This window comes from Psammomys obesus, unplaced genomic scaffold (genome assembly GCF_907164565.1).
Source record: "Psammomys obesus unplaced genomic scaffold, mPsaObe1.curated_primary_1811, whole genome shotgun sequence".
In the NCBI taxonomy this organism is placed as follows: Eukaryota; Metazoa; Chordata; class Mammalia; order Rodentia; family Muridae; genus Psammomys; species Psammomys obesus.
In genome coordinates this window covers 7,715,624-7,739,623 of record NW_026596155.1, presented here as the reverse complement: position 1 = coordinate 7,739,623, position 24,000 = coordinate 7,715,624, and the positions used below count along the sequence as shown (strand labels likewise).

The 24,000-nt window shown below is 42.6% G+C and overlaps 1 protein-coding gene across 1 annotated transcript in view; it reads left to right on the top strand.

Annotated features, from left to right (window-relative positions):
• Fras1 (Fraser extracellular matrix complex subunit 1) overlaps window positions 1-24,000 on the top strand; it is a 400,690-nt gene that overhangs the window by 161,651 nt on the left and 215,039 nt on the right. Inside the window, exons 5-14 of the mRNA XM_055594513.1 lie at window positions 1,598-1,757; window positions 3,267-3,400; window positions 9,873-9,956; window positions 11,489-11,590; window positions 11,894-12,055; window positions 16,305-16,394; window positions 18,059-18,094; window positions 19,475-19,622; window positions 20,978-21,121; window positions 22,354-22,488. Of these exons, the coding sequence (XP_055450488.1) occupies window positions 1,598-1,757; window positions 3,267-3,400; window positions 9,873-9,956; window positions 11,489-11,590; window positions 11,894-12,055; window positions 16,305-16,394; window positions 18,059-18,094; window positions 19,475-19,622; window positions 20,978-21,121; window positions 22,354-22,488 (1,195 nt within the window). The remainder of the gene's footprint in view (window positions 1-1,597; window positions 1,758-3,266; window positions 3,401-9,872; window positions 9,957-11,488; window positions 11,591-11,893; window positions 12,056-16,304; window positions 16,395-18,058; window positions 18,095-19,474; window positions 19,623-20,977; window positions 21,122-22,353; window positions 22,489-24,000) is intronic.

Genomic DNA, 24,000 nt, shown 5'->3' with positions numbered 1-24,000 from the left:
TTTGTGTCTGAGATGGAAAACTATTTTGGATGCCAGCTTGAAAAAGCAAGAGAATTGCTTTTACAACTTCTAGGTGTAATCCCTAGGTTATTTTTCGGTGACTGAATGCCTAGAATGTGTGATGCTTTGATAAAAACACACGTGACATGAGTTGAAGCACACCCATCCTAGCTAGCTCTAAAAGCAGCAAATGGGAACAGGTTGCAGTGCTTAGGAAATTATTTATCAGACTGATTTTACTAGGTATCTTGGGAAGTACACCCTTACTTCATTCTGAGGCTGAGTGCTGGGGCAGCTGTTTCTCTAATCAGGCAGCACACACATAGCTGCTGACATGCTGGCTCATTTGGCATCACATCAAAGAATGGCTAGTTTAGATACTTTGGGTACTTCCTAAATGAAAGAACTACTCAAAACCTGGAGAATGTGATAACCTAGCAGAAAGTAGGGTGGAAGCATTCTGTATATGCAGATGGAAACTCTCCCTGGACCATCGTTTGCTCTACAGTTTGTGGGAGAACTGGGTAGAGGAGGGACTTCGTTCTGGCCTTTCTGCATCCTTGCTAGTAATGTAAGACCAATGGGTGTGTATATATCTCAGCATGTACAAAGAGAGAAAGAAAAAGGAAGAGAGAGATTTAAGCATGAATATGAAAGAGAATATATGGAGTAATAAGGATTGAAAGGCAAAGAAGGAAACAGATCTGAGTGAGAACTATTGAAAAGTGATCAAATCTGGGGCCAGAGTTTGTCACTCAGTAGTGGTTGAGTGTGTGCTCAGCATTCTTGAAATCTTGGATTCACTCCCTACCACCTCCCAAATAAAAGAACAACTTGATAGACGAGGTGTGGTGTTTCCCTGCAGAGGCTGAAGCAAGAGGATTACTTCACCCAAGGAGTTTGAGGCCAACATAAACAGCTTTGTGAGCATTTGTCTCAAAATATATGAGAAGGCTGTTATGGTTTGTGTACATTTTACTTGGGGTGTCATATTTTTTTTTCAAGTGATGGATGTGATGTTGTCAACTTGACAATCTAGAATGAGCTAAGAGACAGGTATCCAGGCAAGACTGTAGAGTATTACCTTGATTACATTAATGAAGGTGGGAATATTCACCCACAGTGAGTGACACCATTCCCTGGCTGGCATTCTGGACTACACAGGTGGAGAAAGGCTGAGCAGCGCAGTGGCTTGCATTTACCTCCCTGCTTCCTGATTGTACTTTTGATGTAACTAACTGCTTCAAGCTGCTGCTGCCTTGACTTCCTTGCTGTAAATCTGAACCTTGACCTGTGAACCAGAATGAACTCTCTCTTCCTGAAGTTGTTTCTGTCAGGTGCAACAGGAGAAGAAACTAAGACAATCAGATTGGTGTCATCAGTTTTTGTCTGGCATCTTTCTGAAACTTTCAGATACAAAATCTTGGAGGTAATAGAAAGAAAATAAATTTTTAGATTGGTCCCCAGTAGAGAACATTGCACTCTCTAGTCAACCTTGACAGTTTAGTTCTTTTCCAAGCTCTCATGCTGTACAAGCACTGTTGGTCTGGCAGAAGACTGGGGTCTGGTGCTAACTTTTTCTCCACTTTACTTGCAGCATGGCACAGAGTGGACCTCAACCCCATGCAATGTGTGCTCTTGCACCCACGGAGAGGTGAGATGCTCCCACCAACAATGCGCCCCATTATCATGTGGACCACAGGAGCTGGAATTCCTTGCTGAAGGAAGCTGCTGCCCCATCTGTGTGGGCACTGGGAGTGAGTATGAGCTGATGGGAAGGGACCTACTCTGTCTTTGAGGTTATAGATGGTACCTCCACTCTTGTCTTCCTTGTTCAATGTAGATCAGAGAGTCTGGATTCTCTTCCTATTTGAACCAAGGTGTGCCGCAGACAGTGAGATTGGCACAGACCACTAGGAAGCATTCCAAATGTGGAATTCTGCCGGTCTCTTATTTTCATGTTATGCCTTGGCCAGCGCCATCCCTCTATACTTACATCCTCTGAGAGGGAAGGAGCAAGGAAACACTCCTCTGATTTGACTTCACAAGGCCAGTATCACTCCTCTCTTGATAGAAGGATGAGCCCTGTTCTCCATGTAGTGTATTGCTCCTGCCATGTCTGCTGGGTTTTAGATGATGTAATGTCTTTCTCTAAGACAAGCATAGTGGTACTGGGGAGTGGGATGGAGTGGATATTTTCATTTGTGTTTCCTGTAACCTCACTGAATGGATCACTCCACCTGGCTTTTTCTCAGCAAGCCTGAACACACTTTTAGACTTGTCCTTTGAACCCATGCTTTCCCCCTGTGTCCCTTGCATTACATTTTAGAGACATGTGTCCTGTTGCACTTCCATATCTGTATGCACTTTATTAGAAGTAGGAATTGTCATCACTCCATCGTGCTCTCTGCTGGCATGTGATGATTAGAATACTTCTTTTATTAAGTATTAATTGGAAGCCATGTCCATTCTTGTCTTTCTCCTTTTAAAAACACTGCACATGGTTTCTTCATGGTCTATAGTTGTTCTGCCTCTGCAGACCTTTGTTATAGAGATACCAGAGTTTAAAACTATGCTCAGGAAATCATGGAAGTAGAATGTTTGCCTTATGCATTTTAGAACTCACCGGCCAGCTGATGTGAGCACTGTCAGCTTCTTTGAGCAAAATAAACCCTGAATGTGAAAATACATGAGGAGCCAAGTGGGGTTAGCATGGGGAGGATAATACCTTAGTTTCTAGGGTTCACTCTTAGATCTTAAGAGCATTTACCATTGCTCCTCTGTGAGAAAGACATATTAAAGGCCCTTTGCCTCAAGAGATTAGAGCATCATTTAGGATCAGCTAACTGGTGAAAATGCAACAATTCCTGTTCAAAGGGTAAAGAAAGCTCTTGCCTTGCCTCTGTGATGTCTCTGTGAAAAATTCTGTCTTTTGTATCTGCTCCTGTGGGTCTGAGAACACTCAAAGGGTGAGAGGAGATCCTCCCGGGCACCTGTACTTCCTCTGGCAAACGGTGCGTAGAACACGCTAACAAATGCACCATCCTTGAATGAAGTAACACGAGCAGAGGTTCCATAGCATTCTAGACTTCATTGCCTGCATAGACTCAGAGATGGCAAAGTATCAACTGCTGATCAGGGAACCCAAGAGAGTTCCCACTCCTCACCAGCCGTGTGTGGCCCTTAGCCCAGCCCACACACAAGTAGTTAGCTCTGAGGTCAGCATACGTGCTCCTCCCCCTAACCCTATGCCCCTGTCCTTCCAGAACCCTGTTCTTATGGTGGCCACGTGTTTCAGGATGGACAGGACTGGCAACTGAGCCGCTGTGCCAAGTGTGTGTGCAGAAATGGGCTCACCCAGTGCTTTGCGGCTCAGTGTCAACCTCTGTTTTGTAACCAGGTAAGGAAGATACCCTCAAAGTAGTCCTTTCACAGGGAGCTAACTGCTGAAGAATTTGAGGCGTTTTTTGAGATATTGGCGCTCACCCCAGGAAGCACTAGAACCCAGAAGCCAGGGCTGTTTCATTTTCCTTGCACTTTTGGAGACAACAAAGATGTCTTTTTCTTCTTCTTCTTTCCTTAGAAAATACAGATAGGCCTAATTACCAGCCATTTAGGCAAATTGGTGCACAATGAGATTAAGCCTTAAGGCTACACATAAGGAAGCCTCCAGCTTGAAATGCAGATGTTCCAAAAAAAGATGTCAGACGAAACATCTGGAAAAACTCAGAAAAAAGATGAGGTTTGTTACTTTTCCCCCATGTATAGGTGTAGTCTACTTTTTAAAGACACAGACATGGATTGTCCAGATGTACACAATTTAATTCTTATAGGATAATGATTCACATTCCCCAAGTGTTTCCTCAGGGGGTGTTCAGGATAGTGGGATCCTCTTTATATAGAGCTGATCCAATTTTCAAACTGCTAGGCTGTTCACACAAATGTGGAGAAGAGAGTCCGCTGTAAATATCTGTGGTATAGGCAGTGTTCTGTAGTTTTCCTCTTCCAGAGGCTCCCAAGGACATGCCATGGAAGCTGACAGATAACTGTAAGAGGAGTTTTGTCTCCAGTGGAAAAACAGTTCATTTTTGATCCAAGTAAAAGCTGGAAAGGAAGATTTAGTTGTTAAAGGGTAGCACTTATGTGTCAAATAAAACAAAATCCATAACGTGGCATAGTGTGACAATTGGGCAATATTTTTAAGGACAGACAAAAGGCAATTAGACATGAACTGCTAAATGCCAAATCGAGGGAATGTATCTAATAAAGACTGGATTGCATTACACACACTTTGCCAACTTTGGTGCTCTTGCCTCAGCTCTCGATTCATCACCAAGTGTTGTCCTAGCTTCAGCTCTGCCATGAATCAAGAGTGTCTTGGTGGAATTACATGGGACCTTGCTTCACTGCCACCATGTTGGTCAAGGCTCTCATACCGGGCAAGGCATGTCTATTCTTCATATATAGTGAGGGCAGCTTCACAGTTTGCCACCATTACAGTAAAGGAGACGGGGAGAAATGGAGTCCTATTGAGAAGCCTCTGTTTTAAATTGCAAAAGAGCCACATACTGCATATGAGGGTCAGACACTGGAATAATTGAAAGTACTATTTCTCATGTCAGAAAGAGTAAGCATATACTTTTGCTCCATTCATGGCGTTCACTCATTGTTTCCCCCAATTTTATGTAATTAATGTAAAGGGTTCTGTAATCCTTACAACAGCCCCATGAAGTAGGAGCAAGTTCTACTCTCCTTATTTTTGTATCAAAGGAAACAGAGGGATGGGAAAGGTAAGTAATTTGTCCTAGGAATGATGGCCAGACTGAGCAGTTCTATAGATAGCCTCTGACCATCACGCCTGTTACATATTTAGTATAATGATCCTGGTAACAATAGCTGAGTCACGCGTGACTGGCTGGGCTGTAGCTTCTATGTGTTTGTTCACTAAATGTAAGAAGAAGAAAAGCAAGCGTGTCACCAGAAACCCATTTTCCAGAGCTGAATAGTGGAACATTCTAACCCATCTTAAAAGATTTCTATGACTTAGGAGGCTTATCTGTGCGTTTGTTTTTATTTATGACCGGAGGCTTCCTCCCTCCCACCCCCGCTAATTAAGGAAAGTTTGGGAAGGGCAGAAAGCAGAATGAAAATAATCCCTGATGCTAAATTTCTTTCATTGGTGAGTTATTCCAGTTCTGATAGACAAGTAGAGATTCTTGCTCATTTGGGTGCATATGATCACATTCTACAAGTTGGTGGTTCTCCTTGGTACAAAAGGAAGTGTCTGTCCTCTGTGTTCAGGTGAGGAGTAGTGATTCCTTTGATGAGATAATGAATTTGAACTGAATTGCCTCTTCTCACCATTTGTCCAGATTCCTTGTCAACGGTATACCACAGTCCCATCGCCATTATCATCACTAAGTAAAATGACCTTTGCCGTTTGATGAGACGAATTCCTGATGATGTTTACTTAGTTACTGCGCTGAAGCAGAGCTCCCTAAGTCAGGGCCTCAATTGTCCTAGGCAAGTGCCCCATCACTGAGCACTGAATTCCACAGCTCTCTCACACTACTGAGTAATTGGTTTTGTACTGCATCTTTGGATTTTTTTTTTTTTTCAAGAGAGGTTCTTTGTATGTCCTCCGAGCTTTCACATACTTGAGAATTATTTTCTTGCTTACTATGTACGGAAAAGACAATTTGGAGTCTTGCGCTTAGAGGGCTGTAGACTCATTTCTACTGAACTTTTGGGTTACAGTGTCACAGAGAAGTCTAAGGTCTGTGTTCTCCCCTGCTTTGACCCTTGTTGCATACAGTCCTTTCTCTGTGCTCCGCTTTTATTAGAAGTTCTCATAACCACCTTCTGGTCTCATGTTTGGGACTTTGTTTGACAAGGGGTCTTAGGGGAAACATCTCTTACTGTAATATCCCCTCAACCATCACCTGAGGACCAAGGTAATTTTTTTTAAGTTCTCCTGTAAGCTGCCTTGTGTCAATTCTGTAATTTACAGCTGATGTTGCCATGGTATATTCTTGTAGCAGGGTTTTAAGCCCCTATAATTCAAACATCTTCCAGGACATTTCTAGGTGAAATATGATTTGGAAAAACCCACTCCCCATGTATGAGAGCCGTCTGCCAAAGATACAAGGCTTGGGCAACTGAAAATAGGGAGGCAGATTCATGACCACATGAAGTGGAGTTCACTGAGGACTTTCTGACAGAATTCATCTTGGAGTCCAGCAAGACAGATACATTCCTACATGCTGAGATGGGAGGAAGTCGTTTGTTTGTGAACCTCAATGAGTGAGGGCCTCACCAGAGTGTGTGTAGCCTTCCTCAAAACCTAGCAGTGTATCAAACGTCGGTGGACAGCACACATGCTTGGCTAATTGAATGATGCTCTCTGATGGGGCTTGGGATGCATGTCAGGCTCATCTGAGTGGGCAGGTTGGTGGAAACAACCAAGATGGCCATGACTTTGGCAATCAAGGCTTTACATGTGTCTTTTCTTATATTTTTGCCTTTAATATAGAGCCCTTTTCTACTGTATTCCAGTGTTTTGAATTATTTTCCAGTTTGGTGTTAAAAAGTCACTTCTGTTCCAATTTTTATTTCTCTAGAAATAGCTGTGACCTTTAGGTTGCTTTACTCTTTTTTTTTCCAGTCATTTTCTCGTTTATTACTTGGTCCTTTTCCTCAGCTTTGAGGAGAACTTCTTAACTTTATATTTACTATTTCCTGGACTGAGGAAAGGTGCGGAGATGAGAGAGGAACAGAAGCAAAGACCTCACTCATTCTCTCGCTTATTAGACTACACTCTCTGCCTCCTTACACTGCCCCTCCCCCACCATCCAGTCTTCTTCAGAGCTACCTTAAGAGGCTGGGCGTATTTCGGTCAGAGAGATCATTCTTAGTACACAAAGCCCCAGGTTCAGTTTCCCAGCACAAGAAAAAGTAAATGGAAGAAAAGAAACAATGAGAAAAGAAAAGTCATTGAAGTTTGTGTCTTTGTGTCTTGATCTCTTTATGAATGCTGCTGAGTCAATTAAAACGCAGTACATTTTAATGGTTCTCCTTTGGCTGTCTTCTAGAGTGCTCAACTCTCAATAAATAGCTTTGAATTTAAAATGAATAGGAGTAATTTCTCTTCCTTATCATTTATTCTTTGGGTGCCCCCCACATCCTGTTTTTATTCTTGACCAAGAGAAATCTTTTCTTATGTACTGCCTGAATGTTGCACCGATAGTGGCCTGTCCTTCACTCTGTCCCCATGGATGTGTGGCCAGGTGCTCAGGGCTCTGACCCAGTTTCACTAGGTGTGGCTGTGCATGCTGAGATAAGATCTTTCCCATTTCCCCTGCCTGGTCCACTCACATTCTCAATGCTAGGAACAAAACCATCACCTCCGGTTTGCACTGTTGTCCTGAGGGCCTTTTCTGTTTCTCTGACTGTGGTTTTCACAGTTAGCCACCCAGGTTCTTAATCACTTTCTGCAATCCCCTTAACAACCCTCCCCTTAATGTGGTGTTGTTACTATTATGGGCTGTAACTAGATGTAGAAAGGTATGAAAGGTTGGGAATCTGGGGCTCCCACTCCTCCTGCCTCATAGTCTGTGATCCAGAACGGCTGGGGGTTGGGAGGAGATGATGAATCTTATTTGTGCTTCTACTTACACAGTGAGAAAAGGCCACACAGTGTCTTATAGTCAGTAAATTCCTGGCAATGATGGGAGGATGGTTGTCAGGTCTACTTTATTTGTGGTGCCATCTCTCTGATACCCTTCAGTGTACTATGATAGAAAGTTATTTTGCCAAGAGCTCTCGGACACGACGTACTGTAAGCTTCATTATCGCAAGAGTCTTTATTTAAGGGCAACCATAATCCAATATAGTCTTCTTGGTAACTCTCCCTCCCCGAATGTAATCACATTCACCATATTTTCCAGCATTGAATTTTTGCAGTTATGGAAGCTATCATATTGACACACATCTTTCTGAAAAGGGCAGGATTACATAGTTGCAGCTTTGTATGCTATACAGTTGATATAACTGATGTGCTCTGCCATTGTAGCATAAAGAGGATTGACAATATATAAAGATATAGGTGTGTATATATCCAATAAGATTTTATTTATAAAAATAGACGGTAAGGTGGACATGGTTCATAGTTCATAGTAAGACCATGTATTTGAAAGAAGTATCTGAAAACAAGAAAAGAGTAGTGTTAAAGCATTTGCAGTGGTTATGTTGGTTAAGACAGACTGAGGGGCTGGGGAGATGACTCGGTGGTTAAGAATACGTCTCGTTTTGGCAGAGACCTGAGCTGGGCAGACATGTAGCTCCAAGGATGCAGAGCCAGATTCTGGCCTCTGTGGATCACCACACACACATGTGCGCACACACACATAATACAATACAATAGATCTTGAGAGAAGACATAGCACGGAGTCTGCGTCCTCAGGACGGGGAACGAGCAAGGCTTGGTTCACTTGTGTACTACTGTGATCTTCCTGGGTAGTGTGAAGATTATGCCTCTACTTCACTTCAGGAACCAAAATTTCTTTGAGGAATTCTGAAGTCCAGAAATGCTCAGTTTTCCCATTGCCTATCCAGTTTTCACATATGCTGTTGAACATCGATGGCCATGACTCTTTACGTACAGGATAATAAGATCTCTCTACAAAGAAAATACCTGCTGCTTTAATTCCTGTGCTTTAGCCATTTGCAACAAATCTATGCGGTAGTGATGAAGAAACTTCAATGGCAGTGTGTAACTGAGTTAAATGATTGTGCAGGAGTATTACTGAAACTTTCTATGAAGAGTTGCCATGGTAGGGCCCCTGTCCCTTCTGTCTCAGGTATTCTGGTCTCCTTGTTTTTCCAGAAGGAGTACCAGAGTAACTATGAGGGTGAAGTTTTTTTTCATTTTCAGAAGGGAAAGCGAGGTGACTGTTCTGGAAGATTTTGTCTTCTATGTAATATCAGCCACTTCTTAGTCATGGCAACTTAGTTTCTTCCCATCCTTCTTCCCCTTTTAACTGCTTTTCCATCCGGATATTGAGGAAGACTGTGTGGATTGGTGGGAAGCTGACTGTGTGTCATTTAGGAGGATACTGTTGCTATGACAACAGAGATGAGTGCCTGACTTTTCTCAGGTGCTGGTTGTAGTGGTAGAGATGAGGATGAAGAGAAAGGGCAGTTGAGGATGGTTCTCTGGGCGTAGGATCTCTGTCACATTTTCTACAGAGCCTGTTCTAAGATTTCTAAAGGATGATTGACTCCTGTTTGTGTTTAGGACATCCCTAATACCTGTGTAAACATATGGATTAAATCAAGATGCAGAGGCATGGTGAAACAGCTGATCCAAGAAGGGACTACCTTTGCCTTCGAGTTTAGATGTGAATCAGGGGGAGGACATACATACTTACGTGTTAATATGATTGGGACTATGAAGTTGTACTTCAGCCATTTACTATGAGCAGTCAGCCAAATAACCTTAGGCAAGTTACACAACCTTTCTATTGTTAGTGTTCCACGTAAGGCTAGAATAAGGCCATCTACTTCATAGAGTCATGTACAGGACTCAGGATATGCCTGGCGAAGACAAACATTGTTTTATTTTTTATAGTTGCTTAGGCTTTGATGGTTTTTAGTAAAAGACAGGATATGTACACCCTCTGTAAGGTTCACACTGACCTTGGGGAAACTGATGCTTACCAGAGCTCTGGCTTAGAAATGAATGCTGAGTGGCATGGATCGCTGTCAGACATGCTTGCAGCATGTGGCTTAGAGGCCTGTGAGTTTGATTTTTCTACAGATGTGGATTTTATTAATACTTTCTTTTAATGGATTGTCCCTCTTTGGGTGTCAAGGATGAAGTTATTGTTCGAGTCCCTGGGAAGTGTTGCCCGAGGTGCTCAGCGAGATCCTGTTCTGCAGCTGGCCAAGTGTACGAGGTAACCTCTGCGGGACGCATGTGGGCGTTCTGATGTATGTTCTCACACTCCTGTCCCGTGCCTTCCAACCGGAGAACCGCCCAGCCCTTGGATCTGACTCGTTGCCAGGATTAGTAACTCAGTACATAAGTGGCTTTTTTCCCCTTCAGTACATGAAAAGCCTTTGTGAAAAAAAGTTAAGCTGAAAGGTATTATAAATATGAAAGAATGTGCTGGCAAGCAGAACCCAGTTCACGAACCTTGGGAAAACTTAACTGCTCACACATATGCTGTAGAGAAGAGGAGCTATTGCTAGTCACTGACAGTCTATGCTGAGTTTCAAGGAGTCACTGACAGTCTATGCTGAGTTTCAAGGCTCTGGGGATGTCTGTCTCTTTTGCTGAGTTTTATGCACTGATATCTGGGGACAGCCTTGCCCCGTATTGCACTGGGAAGAAACACTGGCATGGCAAGAGTAGACAGCTTAGGTCATTGAGAGACTGAAGGTGGAGAAAACTGCAAAGTGAGTGTTTCTATTGAAACTGTCCAGACAGCCATGCCTGACCTCTAGGAGGTATAAAATAAAGGTGACTTCAGCAAATTGAGTGAATGAATAAATGTTTTATCCTAGGAGTGCTCAGCTACATCCAAAGTCATACCATTCTGAAGCAGAAAAACACATGCAGAATAAAACCAGCTTATTTTCTTGCTTATTCACCACAATAAAGAAGGCTAAATAGAAATGTAGGATTGTGGCAGTCGGTGGGGAATCTGCAATCAGAGTTGCACTAATTCTGGACGGTTCTCTTAAAATGTGAATGAAAAGAGTAGTTGGTACAGAACTTTCAAATTAAGGTTTGTTTTAGTGTGTGCGTGTGTGAAGTCCTGAAGAGGCACTGGATTCTTGGAACTAGACTTACAGGTGGTTGTGCTTCCCCGCATGGGTGCTAGGAACCAAACTCAGGTCCTCTGTAAATTGTGACGGTAGGGAGAGATCTGATCAATTCAGGTCTCAGTGTTCTCTCCACAGCGGTGTTTCTCTCATCACATCTCACCAATGTCCTCTGGATGACTTTTTATTGCCAGGAAGTCCATGCTCACACATGCATTGCTACTGGCTGGTTAAAGAAAGACATGGTTGGAGAGTAATTTCCTTGACCTCCAATATTTGAGCAAACCTGGGACAACACCTATACCCTAGCTGCAAGGGAAGCTAAGAAAATAAGCACATATCAGTCTCCTAGCAAAGAAGATCTAAAGAATGTCCACAAAGGAACCAACCAATAGAGCTTTCCAATTCACCTCAGCATTTCCAGGTCCTCTAAGTGCTTGGTATTGTGACCATCGACAGATTAGATCCAAATGGAAATCCATTTACTTTTCTTTTAGAGGCCATTTCTACCTCTAGTGAGGTAATTTCACTTTTCAGGAATGAATTTCATGTGGCTGCATTAAAAAAAAAAAAAAAGTGTAGTGGGAAAATATGCACCTGAGCTTCTGTTTGGTTCATGTAGCATTTGATGCGCCATCCTCCCTTTTCCTTTCTCTCCCAGCACGGTGAACAGTGGAAAGAAGACGCCTGTACCCTGTGTATGTGTGACCAGGGAGAGGTCAGGTGTCACAAACAGGCCTGCCCTCCACTGAGATGTGAAAAGGTATTTGAAAGCACGTGGCTCACTCTTCTAACCCTGATTCTGCACCGTCTTAGAAACTCATTTCTTAGTCTGTGGTGTTCTCTGATAGAATAAAAAAATCTTTAGAGAATGTGGGCTGCTACACAGAGACATGAAGGGCCTGAAGCCAGCAGGAGAGCTGAGGTGGAGAAGAGCCTTCTCCCAGGCCAGGAGGGGTTGTGTTCCACATGGTCAGCGTCCCGGGTCTCTCTCCCACTTTGTTGACTGGGATATTTCTGTTGTCCCCTGGGGACTGCCCTTCTCTCTCCACCCTCTGTTTCTCAGTGCTGTGAGGAATGCGCGTTTCCTGCCAGAAGCTGCCCCTCCGGTGGGGTGCTGCGGTACCAGGATGAAATGTGGAAGGGCTCGGCCTGTGAGTTCTGCACGTGTGACCAGGGCCAAGTGACCTGCCAGACAGGAGAGTGTGCCAAGGTGGCCTGTGCCCTGGTAAGAAGTGGAGGCATTTCCATTTGTACCCTGGGGACTCCTTCCAGCAGATGGTGGTTGTTCCTTCCTTCCTGGCAGCAGAGCAGGCTGATGGCTCACACTTCCAGGGGCCTCTTAGCACAGAGATGCTGGGATGGAAAGTGAATGTCACTGTCTGTTCAGACTCGCTTGGAACACTCCCCAGAGCCTTTAGCTATCAGTGCATCTGGTCAGATTAGAAGAACCAAGCCAGAGGCATAAAGGGAAGGATGTGATGTGGGATGTTAGCCTATCAGTCAGCGCAGATGGCCCTCATGGCGAGGGGACTGCCCTGTTTGCTCTAGCCTTGAAACAGTGGTTTGCAGATGGGCCTGGGGCCTGGCTCTCTCTGCAAGCCCACCAGCTGCATTTCATAGAAAAGACACCCACGAGCCCTCCTGTGGACAGGGAAAGAAAATATATTTTTTAAAAGAGAGAGCAAGGGGAACCTCATAAACAATTAACTCTGTGGACCTCTGTTGACTTCTGCTATCTGCAGAATTTCTAGCTTCCCACACAGCAGCCTCTGTCTGGACCTCAGATGTATATTTTAGGGAAATTACTTCTTTTCTTTCCTACCCTTTGAACTCAATTTTGACCCACGACTAAAAAAAAAAAAAAAAAAAAAAAACAAAAAACAACAACAACAACAAAAAAACCTTTTAAAGTTTTCTCCTCCTCTGGCCTCTCCCTTCCGCCCCTCCAGTTCCCCTCGGGCTTGTGAGCTTGCCAATACAGGGCTACAGAGATCTGAAGCATGGGGATCAGTGAAGGCATTTTTTCTTCTGGTTCCTCTCCCGCACTCCCCTCAGCTGCGAGCCTAAAGAGGAGAGTTTTCAGATAAGGCTGTCATTTACAGCACTGCTACTTTTCATTCCCCCTCCTGTATGCATCTAGGTCTTGGCTGAGCTGAGACAGAGAAGGGTCTTGCCTTCATATAGATTTGGTCACCCCTACCCACCTTTCCATTCCTTTTCTCTTCATGTGGGGGGTGGGGGTCAGAATGGTTGGAAAGAGATGACATGAAACTCAATGAGGCCTCTTTCCCATCTCTGGCCTGCTGGGGTGGGGCTTCCTTGCTTCCGCACGTGAGAATGCTGGATTATTCCCCAAGGTTTAATTTGAATGGTTCAAAGGTTCATGAAAAGTGGGAGAGGTGATCCTGGTCGGCTGGGCTTCCCAGTCTCCCTCGCAGAGAGTGGCGTACCCCACTGTCCCTTTTTGTTGCACCCTTCCGTGTGTCTGCTGGCCCAGTTGATGTAGATAGTCACTTAACTGTTGTGCCATAAGGTAGGCTCTTTGAGTGTCCTTGTGGGCAGTGAGGAGTGGCTGCTGGAGTTGAGAGCGCAGTGCTCCCCAAACCATCCTGATGCTCCGTCAGCCTATAGTGCTCCCACCTTTGCCACTACGGATCAACGTTCTGAAGCTCTCAGGCCTGTTTCTTCAGCTTTTTGCTTTCTTCTCCCAGAGCATCTCCACACACCTCCAATTTTCTGTGAGTTGGATTCTAACCTAGAAACACTGCCAGTAGTGAAATTTTAACCAAAATAGAATCTTGCCAGGGTACTCTTCAGCCTTTTTTTAGACAGCATGATTCTGAAATTAGCTTTGGTTAATGACCTTGTTAAAGCCTGGTTATCCTAATGGCTTCTTAATTTCTGCTTTGCTTGTGTCACTGGTGATAAAAACATGAAAACGGCATGCCATGACCTTGAGAGTTCCTGGGATTTGTGGGGAGCCTGATACATAAACAGAAATTATTCTACACGAAGGTCCACAGGAGCACCAAGGATTATGGAAAAATGAATTAAATGTCTTTAGAGCTCCTGAGGGAAATGGCTTGAGGGAGAGCTAGAAAGAATACTGCTGGCACTTTCAGCCAGTCCCACCCTGCTGTCTGCTTCCCTCTCGACAATATCAAGGTCATTTGACTTCTAATCTTGGAGACCAAGGGTGCATTAGGTGTTAGTGTCACGCATCTACACAAAGCTATATAAAGGTCAGTGTCTGCAGGTGACGAAGTCACTGAGGCCCCCAATGCCATTTATTATCTAATCAGTTAGCAGCAATGTTCTGAGTAGCCTTGAAATCAACGTGCAGTTTTACTTTCTTAAAACAGGAGGAAATGGCATGATCCTTGTCTGTGATGTATTCAGTACAATCCCTAGGCACTGCAACATGAATTGATCAGTGATTGATTTCATATTTCCAGATGTTACCATGTCATTGAACATAAATTCGGATGAAGATAACACATTATTTCTTTCTTCTTAAAAGGATGTACTATTGACATCTGAGATGTATTGTGCTGGGAGGAGTGGCTTAGAGCACAATCCACCTAAGAGAGAAGGCGTGCATAACTGGGGAGCCTTTCCTTCCCTCCCGTTGGAGAAAAACTATCTCTAAAAAGGCTGTCCTGTGCTAATGGGCATTAAGGTGTAGGTATTCAGCAGAGAAGGTGAATCCCATTTGATACTGAGAACCCACTTAGAAATGAAATGAATGAATTCGTTTCATAATTCAGTTCTATTCAAAGCGGAAGTCAAACGCTCGCTCATTGGCACATTCCCCACAGCAGTAATCTGAAGTGTTTGGGGACAGCCAAGCTTCTATAAATAGTAAAGCTGTTCAGACCTCCCTCCCTCACCCAGACTGAATCCTCGTTTCCCGGGGAACAGGCCTTCTCGGTATTCGCTGCCACCTTCTCTCTGGGCTGTGGGAGCTCTCCACAACCCTCTGCCAGGCTTTTGCTTTGTAATAGAAGTATATACTCTGTCTTGCTTCAAAATATTGTTTTAAGCAACTTGGATTGCACACATATAAAGCCTCTTATATGCTTTGAAAGCAAGTTTCAATCTGAATCGCAGTGAAACTTTCATGGCAGCTGATTCTCTGTGTTTCTCAAAACAATTTATATGTAAATACGCCGATCCCTGTGGCCCCCACTGCTCTCTGTTGGCCTCTGACTGTGAATTTTGATGGACAGCGCTTTTTGAAATAACTTTTAGGAATTATACAGTGTTATAGCCATTCATACAATTTTTTGTTTGTTTTAGGAACTTGTGTTTTCCTTCATTAAAAAGGAAACTCATATTCCTTTTAGAAGATCTTGGAAGACTCTAGAAAAGAGCCTAAAAATACATTCTTAATGCTACAACCCAAGGACAATGAATGCTCTTACAATGTATTTTTCTTTAGTATAGTGTTTTAAACATAAACTCTCATTGTTTAACATGAGTATTTAATTTTACAGTGCTGTTTCTATTTAATATAGTTACTATACATTGGAATATAATATAATTTGAGTATTAAATATTAAAAGAAATGTTCTCATTCATGAGAAACTAAGTGACTCTTTAGTAAGGAAACAGCTGTAGAGAATATCCTGCAGCCTACCAGTATTAGATATTATTGTTCACATGAGCAAAGTTTGTGAGCAGAATCTGTGACTTAGTAGCATATTCCCTGAATGTGGGGCTGCAGTGGAATTTAAGCTTTCTAATCTATAGGACTGAGAATTATTTAGATTTTTAAAACATTAGGCATTCATTATTTTATAATAAAAATAAGTTGAAATTATTGAAGTGGGGAGATTCTATAAGCAAACATCCATCTTTGAAATGTGGCATTTCTCTTCTTCCCCCTATAATTAAAAAGAATATTAGCTGTGAGTTGGCTAACTCTGAGAGTTTCAGAATGATGAATAAAAATTACTTTTCTGCTATTTAATTTATTCCTGAGACTATATCTGTGCATAAAAGGATCCATCTGATTTGGTATTCAAATACTGGCTTGATTTGCATGCTATTGTTGACACTAAGGTTGCAAGTTCTAACTGTATCTGTCTCAGATAGTGTGAGCCTTTCTGCCACATCTTTGCTGTCCTATGACATTGCCTTGACTACCCTTCCTACTCATTTGAGCTCCTGGTCACGGGTAGGTCGGTAATTATGGGGTGAAGAGAAGGGCCCGTGCACATATCATCAAAACAAAGGAGGAAATGCACTTGGAGAGTTATGAGGTGACATTCCAGAGGAAGCCAGCTGGAGATGGGGATAGCGGGTTGGGGAATGAGGGGATGAGGTTGGGGGGCACTCACAGATAAGCAATGGGCTGAAACAGAGAGTATGCAGCCTCTCATTCCAGTCAGGAACCCAGCTGCTTCTCAGTTTAGGACTGCTACCTGGAGATGCTAATTTGATGTGTACCACTGCAACTCTTATTCCTACAGGGTGAAGAATTAGTTCACTTAGAGGGAAAATGCTGCCCAGAATGCGTTTCAAGGGTTGGTTATTGTATTTATGAACAGAAGTCAGAAATTGTGAGTATCAGGTTCATAACAAAAGACTATTAAAATTAATAGATGAAAATTCACTTAATAAGGAGATCTTTATTACCTCCTAGTGTCTTTAGACCCATTCGTTTGTTCAGCAAACTGTTATATATGCATCAAGATGTGCTAGGCATTGGGGGGAGGACTGAAAGCGGCAGCTGGAGTCTGCTCTCAGAGTGGAAGGTACTTTATAATGTGAGAAAATGATAAGTAAAACACAGATCTACATAGTCACATACACACCTGCACACACCCAAACACACACCCAAATCCTCCCCCCACCAAATGCACTCCCCAAGTAATAAATAAAAACAAAAGAAATGACAGGATTTTTGGTGGATCGGATGTGGGCTGAAACTCCACTTGCTAAAGTTTTATTTCTCTCTGCATCTGAAGAAGAAATTACTTCGATCCCTTTAAACTTGCCTTACCTGCGCACACGGAAACACGTGCATGTGGGGCCAGAAGTCAGCCTTGGGTGTTATTCCTCAGAGGACACACAACTTGGGTTTTGTTTTTGAGAAAGTTTCTCACTGATCTGGAGTTCGCTAAGTAGACAAGGCTGGCTGGCCACTGACCCCCGGGGATCTGCTTGTCTCTGTCTATAAAGTGCTAGGATTACAAGTATGTGCTACACCCAACTTTTTTATGTGGGTGCCGGGGATCCGATCCGATTCAATGTCTCGTGCTTTTACGTAGGAAACACTTAACCAACAGCACTATCTCTCCAGCCCTGCCTGGTTTTAAAAGCCCACGTTTTGTTTTGTTTTGCAGATTTGGGGATGATGACAGATTTGTTGTGAACTTTAACAAATGTCCATTGATCGCAAACACAGTGGTTTCACTGACCAGTCAGAATAGGGTTGTAAAAATTGGGAGTCAGTGCTCTAACTGGTAAACTGACAGGTCTCAATCACATCTGCCAACTTGCCAGGGCTTCTGCATATTCTAAGAGATAGTGGTGTAAGCTCAGGCTGTAAATTTGAATCCCCCCACCCCACCCCATGCCACATACTGTGATCTTCAGCAAAGTCCCTTATACATTACAGATAAAAAAGATACTTTCCTCCTGGACTGTGGAGATGATAGATGCAAAGCACTTAGAACAGCCGGTGGCATATCTGTAGTTGGAAACGTTGGTACAATTAAGATGTTGTCATCACTTGTCTTACGGTGATATTTTAGTCATTATCATTGTTTTAAGAATTTAGGAAATTAATGTATCCCTGAAAATGTTGAGTTTGTGTTTCTTTCATAATATCAGTTCAACTACCTCTTTTTTTGGAACTAAGTCACACCAGATAGAACTAAAGAAATAACCACGGATCTCCATGGTAGTCTGGTACACAGACATTCAAGAGGTTCAATTAAGAGTTTAAATTCCTTGACCTTGAATCCCTGTATATTGAGGGGAATGAAATCCATGTGTTCAAGCACAAAGCAAGAATAAGAACTCCATGTTGCCTACTGTGTCGCCTTCACCCTTGATTGGAGTACACTTTCCTAGCATTTGATGTAGACAATTTTATTTCTATTCATAAGAAGTAAATAAAGTTACGTAGAGGAAGTGGATAACTCCTAATGAAAAAATAAACAGATCAGCCTAATGATATTTTTAATGGTATCATAAATATATTCATCTTTCTTTCTAGATGTTTTCAAATGCAAGTGAAATTAAGCATATTGCGGTAAGTATGGGTTTTTAATTTGTGCATGGATCCTCACAGAGTTGTTTTAAGTAATGATTTGCATGAACTTTCTATGGGAGCCTTGGTATCTTAGCATTTTTCATAGATGTATTTGCTGACAGTAGCATTGGAAACTAATGGTGTAAGTGAAAACAAAGACAACTATACATTAAACTTGGGCTTTTTATTTTTTGCTTATTTTTCAATAATTGCTAATTGCATATTTCACTAACCATGGGCACCTATATGTGTCCTTTTCCTTCCTTCTCATGATTTTCTCCGGCCTAGACATCTCAGAGTGATTCCTGAGGGAACTCTCTGTGTGATAAAATGTTGAAGGAATCACTTCTTGGGATAATGAAAGGATAGTTCCCCAAGAAGCTGAGCTTCTCTCTAGTTTCTTTAGTTCTGCAGTGCTGTGTGGCTTCTTTTGAAAACACAGTGAACGCTTCTTCATGCCAGCGAGCTTATCGTCTTAATGTTAGTGATGAAGTGTTTAGGAACCCAGGCTGACAGCATCTCTTCCTTCTCATGACTGTGTTCCTCAGTTTTCTCCTGTTTTCCAACCTGCCTTTGAAAAATACTGTCAGTGTCATGGTTAGTTTTATTATTTTACATTAGTTAGCTCAGCAAGTGTTTGATCAGGCTTTTATTTTAAAATGTACTCTCCTATTTTCTCATTTTTTTCTCTCTGATCAATCCAGTGCGGCCTATGTAGGACCTCTGTCTCATTCCGATTTCCAGGGTCAGCGGATTGTCAAGGAAATTGCTTCTAGAATCAGTATAGATTCCCTGTCAAACTATTCATGCATGTTACCATAATTTGCTTGGCCAGAAGGAATATTTTAAGGAGAGAAATCTCATGGTACATCTGTAGCCATAAAATGGACCTGAGAAAGCTATAATTTTGAGAATACAGTATCTTTCTTGTTACTCTGACTGTAGCACCCGTATAAGGAAATACGGGGTTTGAACTGAGTTTCTCACTGTTATTACAGAGATTGTGTTTAATGGGCCTGCTAACCACTAGGTATATGAAGTAATGGTAATGCCTCCGGGTGGGTTTTGTTTTGGCTCTGTGGGGTAAAATGTGTAGACAAACACATTTTACATATCCTGGTTACCCAAAGGTACTTCCAATTTATCTCATGAGTGTGCTTAAAATCATTCCATTGATGTTGCACATTAAAAGAAGCCAATTAAAAACAAAGAACGGAGAAAGTCTGTAATTGCTTAATTCCTTGTTGTCTGATGGCAGAGTTGGGAAGGTGGGGTGCTGATGGCATGCATCTACTGGCCCCTTGGGAGCTTACTGGTCTACCCCAGAAATTTCTCTTCTGAGTCTCTACAACCCATCACTATCTCCACTGTTTCTCACAGGAGGGGGAGAAGTGGGAAGAAGGCCCTTGCAAGGTGTGTGAGTGTCGGGAAGCTCAAGTCACTTGCTATGAGCCATCTTGCCCACCATGTCCAGTGGCCACCCTAGCCCTGGTAGGAAAGGGACAGTGCTGTCCGGATTGTACACCAGGTAGGTCCATGCCCCATTTGTTTCTGCTGAGATAAATTTCCTGTCAAGAAAATTCAAAGATATTTTGATTTTTCAACCACTTTTTTTTAGTTACCTGGTTTTGAGGGTTTGTTGTTTTCTGAATTTTTTGACAAATTATTCTTGTTATCAGTCTTTGCAGAATTTGTGTGACTGCAATCGTATAACTTTGGGAAGTTTATCCTGAGTCCTTCACACTCAATATCTTAGTTTTCTTCATTATAAAATATGACTTATTTTTCATGACAAAAATTTGTATTAGTCAAATATTACAGTTTTTAAGGACTGGTCAAGGCCTATCTGCCTTCTACTATTGAAAACATAGTAATTCTACGAAATTTATCAGAGATATTCTTCATTTTTTTTTAAGGTGAACTATGAAACAGATGGCTCCTTTTGCAGTTCTCAAATGAGGTTTTAAAGTTTCAGGACTCATTAATTTCTTCCAAAAGAAAATTTTATCTACTTGTTTTGCAGTTGTGCTTTCAAATCACCTGGGGTTGAATTAGTTCCGGTTAGTAGTTGCTGGCAGGCTCTGCCACTGCCCAGCTCATTGCTGAATCTCCTCTAGCCTAGCCTTTCTCAGAGACAAGTGGTGTTTTCATCCATTTGTATTTCCTAATTAATTGTTTCCATCTGCAAGCTAGTTTCCCACACTGGCATCTGCTCTTGCCCTCACCTTGTTTTGGCTAATCAGTTTCACTGAAGGCCTTGTCAAGGGAAAAGCAGCAGGACTTTATATTTAATTATGGTACCTTTGCCAAAGTGGCTCTCTGGGCTTTGCAAAACAAATATTTAGCATGCTGTGTATGATACATTAAAGGTATCGGGCCTTTGGAAACTTTAAAACCTGCACATAGCCCTTTAGTGCCTGTTACCACTGAGATCAGTGGTAATCCTGATTAGTTTGAACAAGAGTCAAGTTTTTGAAGAAAAAGAAGGAAACTTGGGGTATCTGTTAAAGATAATAATTATTTTTAAGAGTTGTAGGCTCTATGTCTAAACTCTCTGTGCATGCCCATCTTCAGAAGTCCCTCTGATACAATGGATGACCAATTCTGCTTAAGTCCCACAGCAAGGAGGTGGGTATGACTCTCTCTAGAGTCAGTGCATTAGGCAGAAAGCCAAGGAGCCCCTTTCTACACATGTCTGGGAAGATGACGGTGGTATTTCAGGCAGAGGGAATCTTGTAATCCTGCATGAGTGTGTGTTGTTGCTAGGTGGGGGCATTTTGCATCTGAGTTCTCTTGTTCTCTGTCCTTCCTATTGCATGGAATGTACATGTCCTGTGGATTCTTCAGTCTTTACTGAGTTTTCTTCTTTGTTCTTGGTTTTAGTTCATTGCCACCCAGACTGCTTGACCTGCTCTCACTCTCCAGACCGCTGTGACCTCTGCCAGGATCCCACAAAGCTGCTGCAGAATGGAAGATGTGTGCCCAGCTGTGGGCTAGGCTTTTACCAAGCAGGCAGTCTCTGTTTAGGTATGGCAATGCAGAGGTTGAAGCGTCCAGGGCTAAAGAGACTGTCAGTGGGATTTATTCTCTAGCTGAGCCAAAAGACCGCAATGTAACAAACATACATCTATAAGCTACCACAATCATAGATGCCTTGGCCTCCTTACCTTCAGATCTTTTTCTTTTGACATTTTATAGATGTTCCAGTGTTTCCTGGAAGGTGGGTCACATGGGGGTCAGATGCAATCTTCAAAGCTGGATTTCTTTCATTTTGAAAACTTAAGTAGTAACATTACGATGGCTGCTATCATTTCCTAAAATGCTTGGTTAATCCAGAGTGGAAGTTTAGAATTGACAGAGATCTCCAAGATCATTTACCAGAACTTTCCAGTTCTGTACACAAGGAACCAATGGGCTAGACAGAATTTGTCATCCTGTCCCATGTTACACAGATAATTGCTAATGGAGCTTATCATTTACAAGTTAGCAGGGGATCTAAAATGAGTTCAGATGCACTTCAGAATGTTTGTACATCTAAGGAGATCTTACCTAGGAAAGCTCAGCTTGGGTGAGGTCAAATACTGCTGTCACCCTTATGTCTGATTTGTGAAGCTAATAATCCATTTACAAGTATATAGGTCTATTCTCTGCCTGTGAATGTTTAACTTCCTAGTCCGCTCCGAAGGTTTTGGAAAGGGTTAAGCATGTGAACATCGGCAGATGCTTTGCATAGCGTCTGGGACGCAGATGAATCTTATTAAGGGTTAGCTACTTTCGCCATTATTAATTTAATCATTTTCTTTTTATTTATGGATTTATGGTCCTCATTCTTTTTGAAGGTTGTTTAGGGATATTCTTCATAAACAAGTTGGTTAATAAACATATTAAGGACTGTTAGAGAAGTAGAGAGAACCAAGACTTTTGTGCCAGACTGCCTATTCAAATGCCGGTGTCTGATGGCTTTTGAGAAGTTATTTAATCTCTAGAGTTGGTTTCTCATATGTAAAATTGGAATTAACTATACCTACTCCATAAAGTTGTTGTGGAAATTAAAGCATTTAGATTTGTAAAGCCCTTGAACAAGTGCCTGGCATGAACTGCTTATTCTGCCAATTAAGGCTATGAATTTCTTGGCCCCCTTTTTTAAAGTTATTGCCTGTAACCCCAGAGCCTCAGGAGTGGGGTCTGTGAGAGTCTGCCTAGGAGTGATGTGTTCTAGTTAACCCAAGCTCTTTTCTTCCCTCTCTGTCTGGGGTCAGCCTGCCAGCCACAGTGTTCCACCTGCCGCAGCGGATTGGAGTGTTCGTCCTGCCTGCCTCCCCTGCTGGTGCAGCAGGGACAATGTGTGCCCGCCTGTGGGGACGGTTTCTACCAAGATCGCCACTCCTGCACAGGTAAGCACTGGCTACGCTACAGCTGGGTGTGCCACGAAGAGCTGCCAGGAGCTGTGATCCAGTTACTCAAATGGGCGTGCTTTGGTTTGCTGATGGTTTGTCCTCTGCCTTAATTAGGGTCTTCTATTGATGTAATGAAACACGGTGACCAAAAGCAACCTGGGGAGGGAAGGGTTCATTTCATCTTACACATTGACCTCATAGTCCATCATTACAGGAAATCAGGGCAGGAAGTTCCAAGGTAGGAACCTGGAAGGAGGAGCTGAAGCCAAAGCTGTGGAGGAATGCAGAGGCCACTTGTTTCTCAGTCTCTTCTGTATATGGCCGACTCCTTTAAGATTAAGTTCAAATTCTTAATATTGTAATCGCTTCCCAAGGGAAGAGTTGTCACACTATAATTTAATTTGTTTATGCTTAACCAATTTTTGAATAGTAATTGGAATCATAAATGTAAATTAAAATGTACAAAAGTTTTGATGTTGTTAATTTTGGGTTATTTACTCATTTATTTTTGAGACAAGCTCTCACTATTTATCCCAGGCTGGCCTCATAAGTCCATTCTTTGTGCTTTAGCCTCCTGGACAGTCCTTGAATGACCAGTGCTTTCATGAATGTCTCAGCCATAACGGGGGGGGGGGACGACAAAACAAAACAGAAACCAAAAACCATAACTTCTAGTGTTTACAGCTTGTCCCTTTCTATTTCCCTGTTTTCTTAGAATGGGCAGCTGTAGACACCTTTACAACTGTCCAATGACAAACAGCTGAGTACACACATTCAGTTTGATGAAATTATTGAATGTATTCCTTTTCTTTCGCCTGTTATATCAAAGAAGCCTCCTGCTAGCCCTCCTAAGACACATTTTCCCTAGAAGGAAGTTAACCTCCCTCAGATTGCATTCCTCCCTCTGTCCCACCTCACATCTAAACACACACATACACACTAACACACAACCAGGCATAGGCACATACTCGTGCACACACACACACACACACACACACACACACACACATACATACACACACACACACACTTTTTCCCTCTTCTCTTTGGTCATTTCCCCCCTCTCTGGCCAGGGTTTTAATTGGTGGTGCTCATAGTGGTTTAGGGCATTTTGAAGTGGGTAATGTTTCATTTGATTACTGGTTTACGTAACCGCCTGCTTCACATGCCATCCACAAACCCTCTTGCAAATGCCTGGAGTAGAAAGTTGCTGGGAAAATTTGCTCCTGCTCCCTCCAGGGAATTAAACCAATTTGCTTTAGTTCAGGCTGGTTGCATTTTTATGCATAAAGTAAGGAGGAGGGAAAAAAACAACAGAGCAAAAGGAGAGAAAGGAGGTGTTATCAGTTTTCATGTAGTGTCTTAGCACTGAGACTACACAACTTCTCACTGATAAGCTTTCTCAGCATGGGGTCGCCTCCCTTCCTTCCTTCCTTTCCTTCCTTCCCTCCTTCCTTCCTTCCTTCCTTCCTTCCTTCCTTCCTTCCTTCCTTCCTTCCTTCCTTCCTT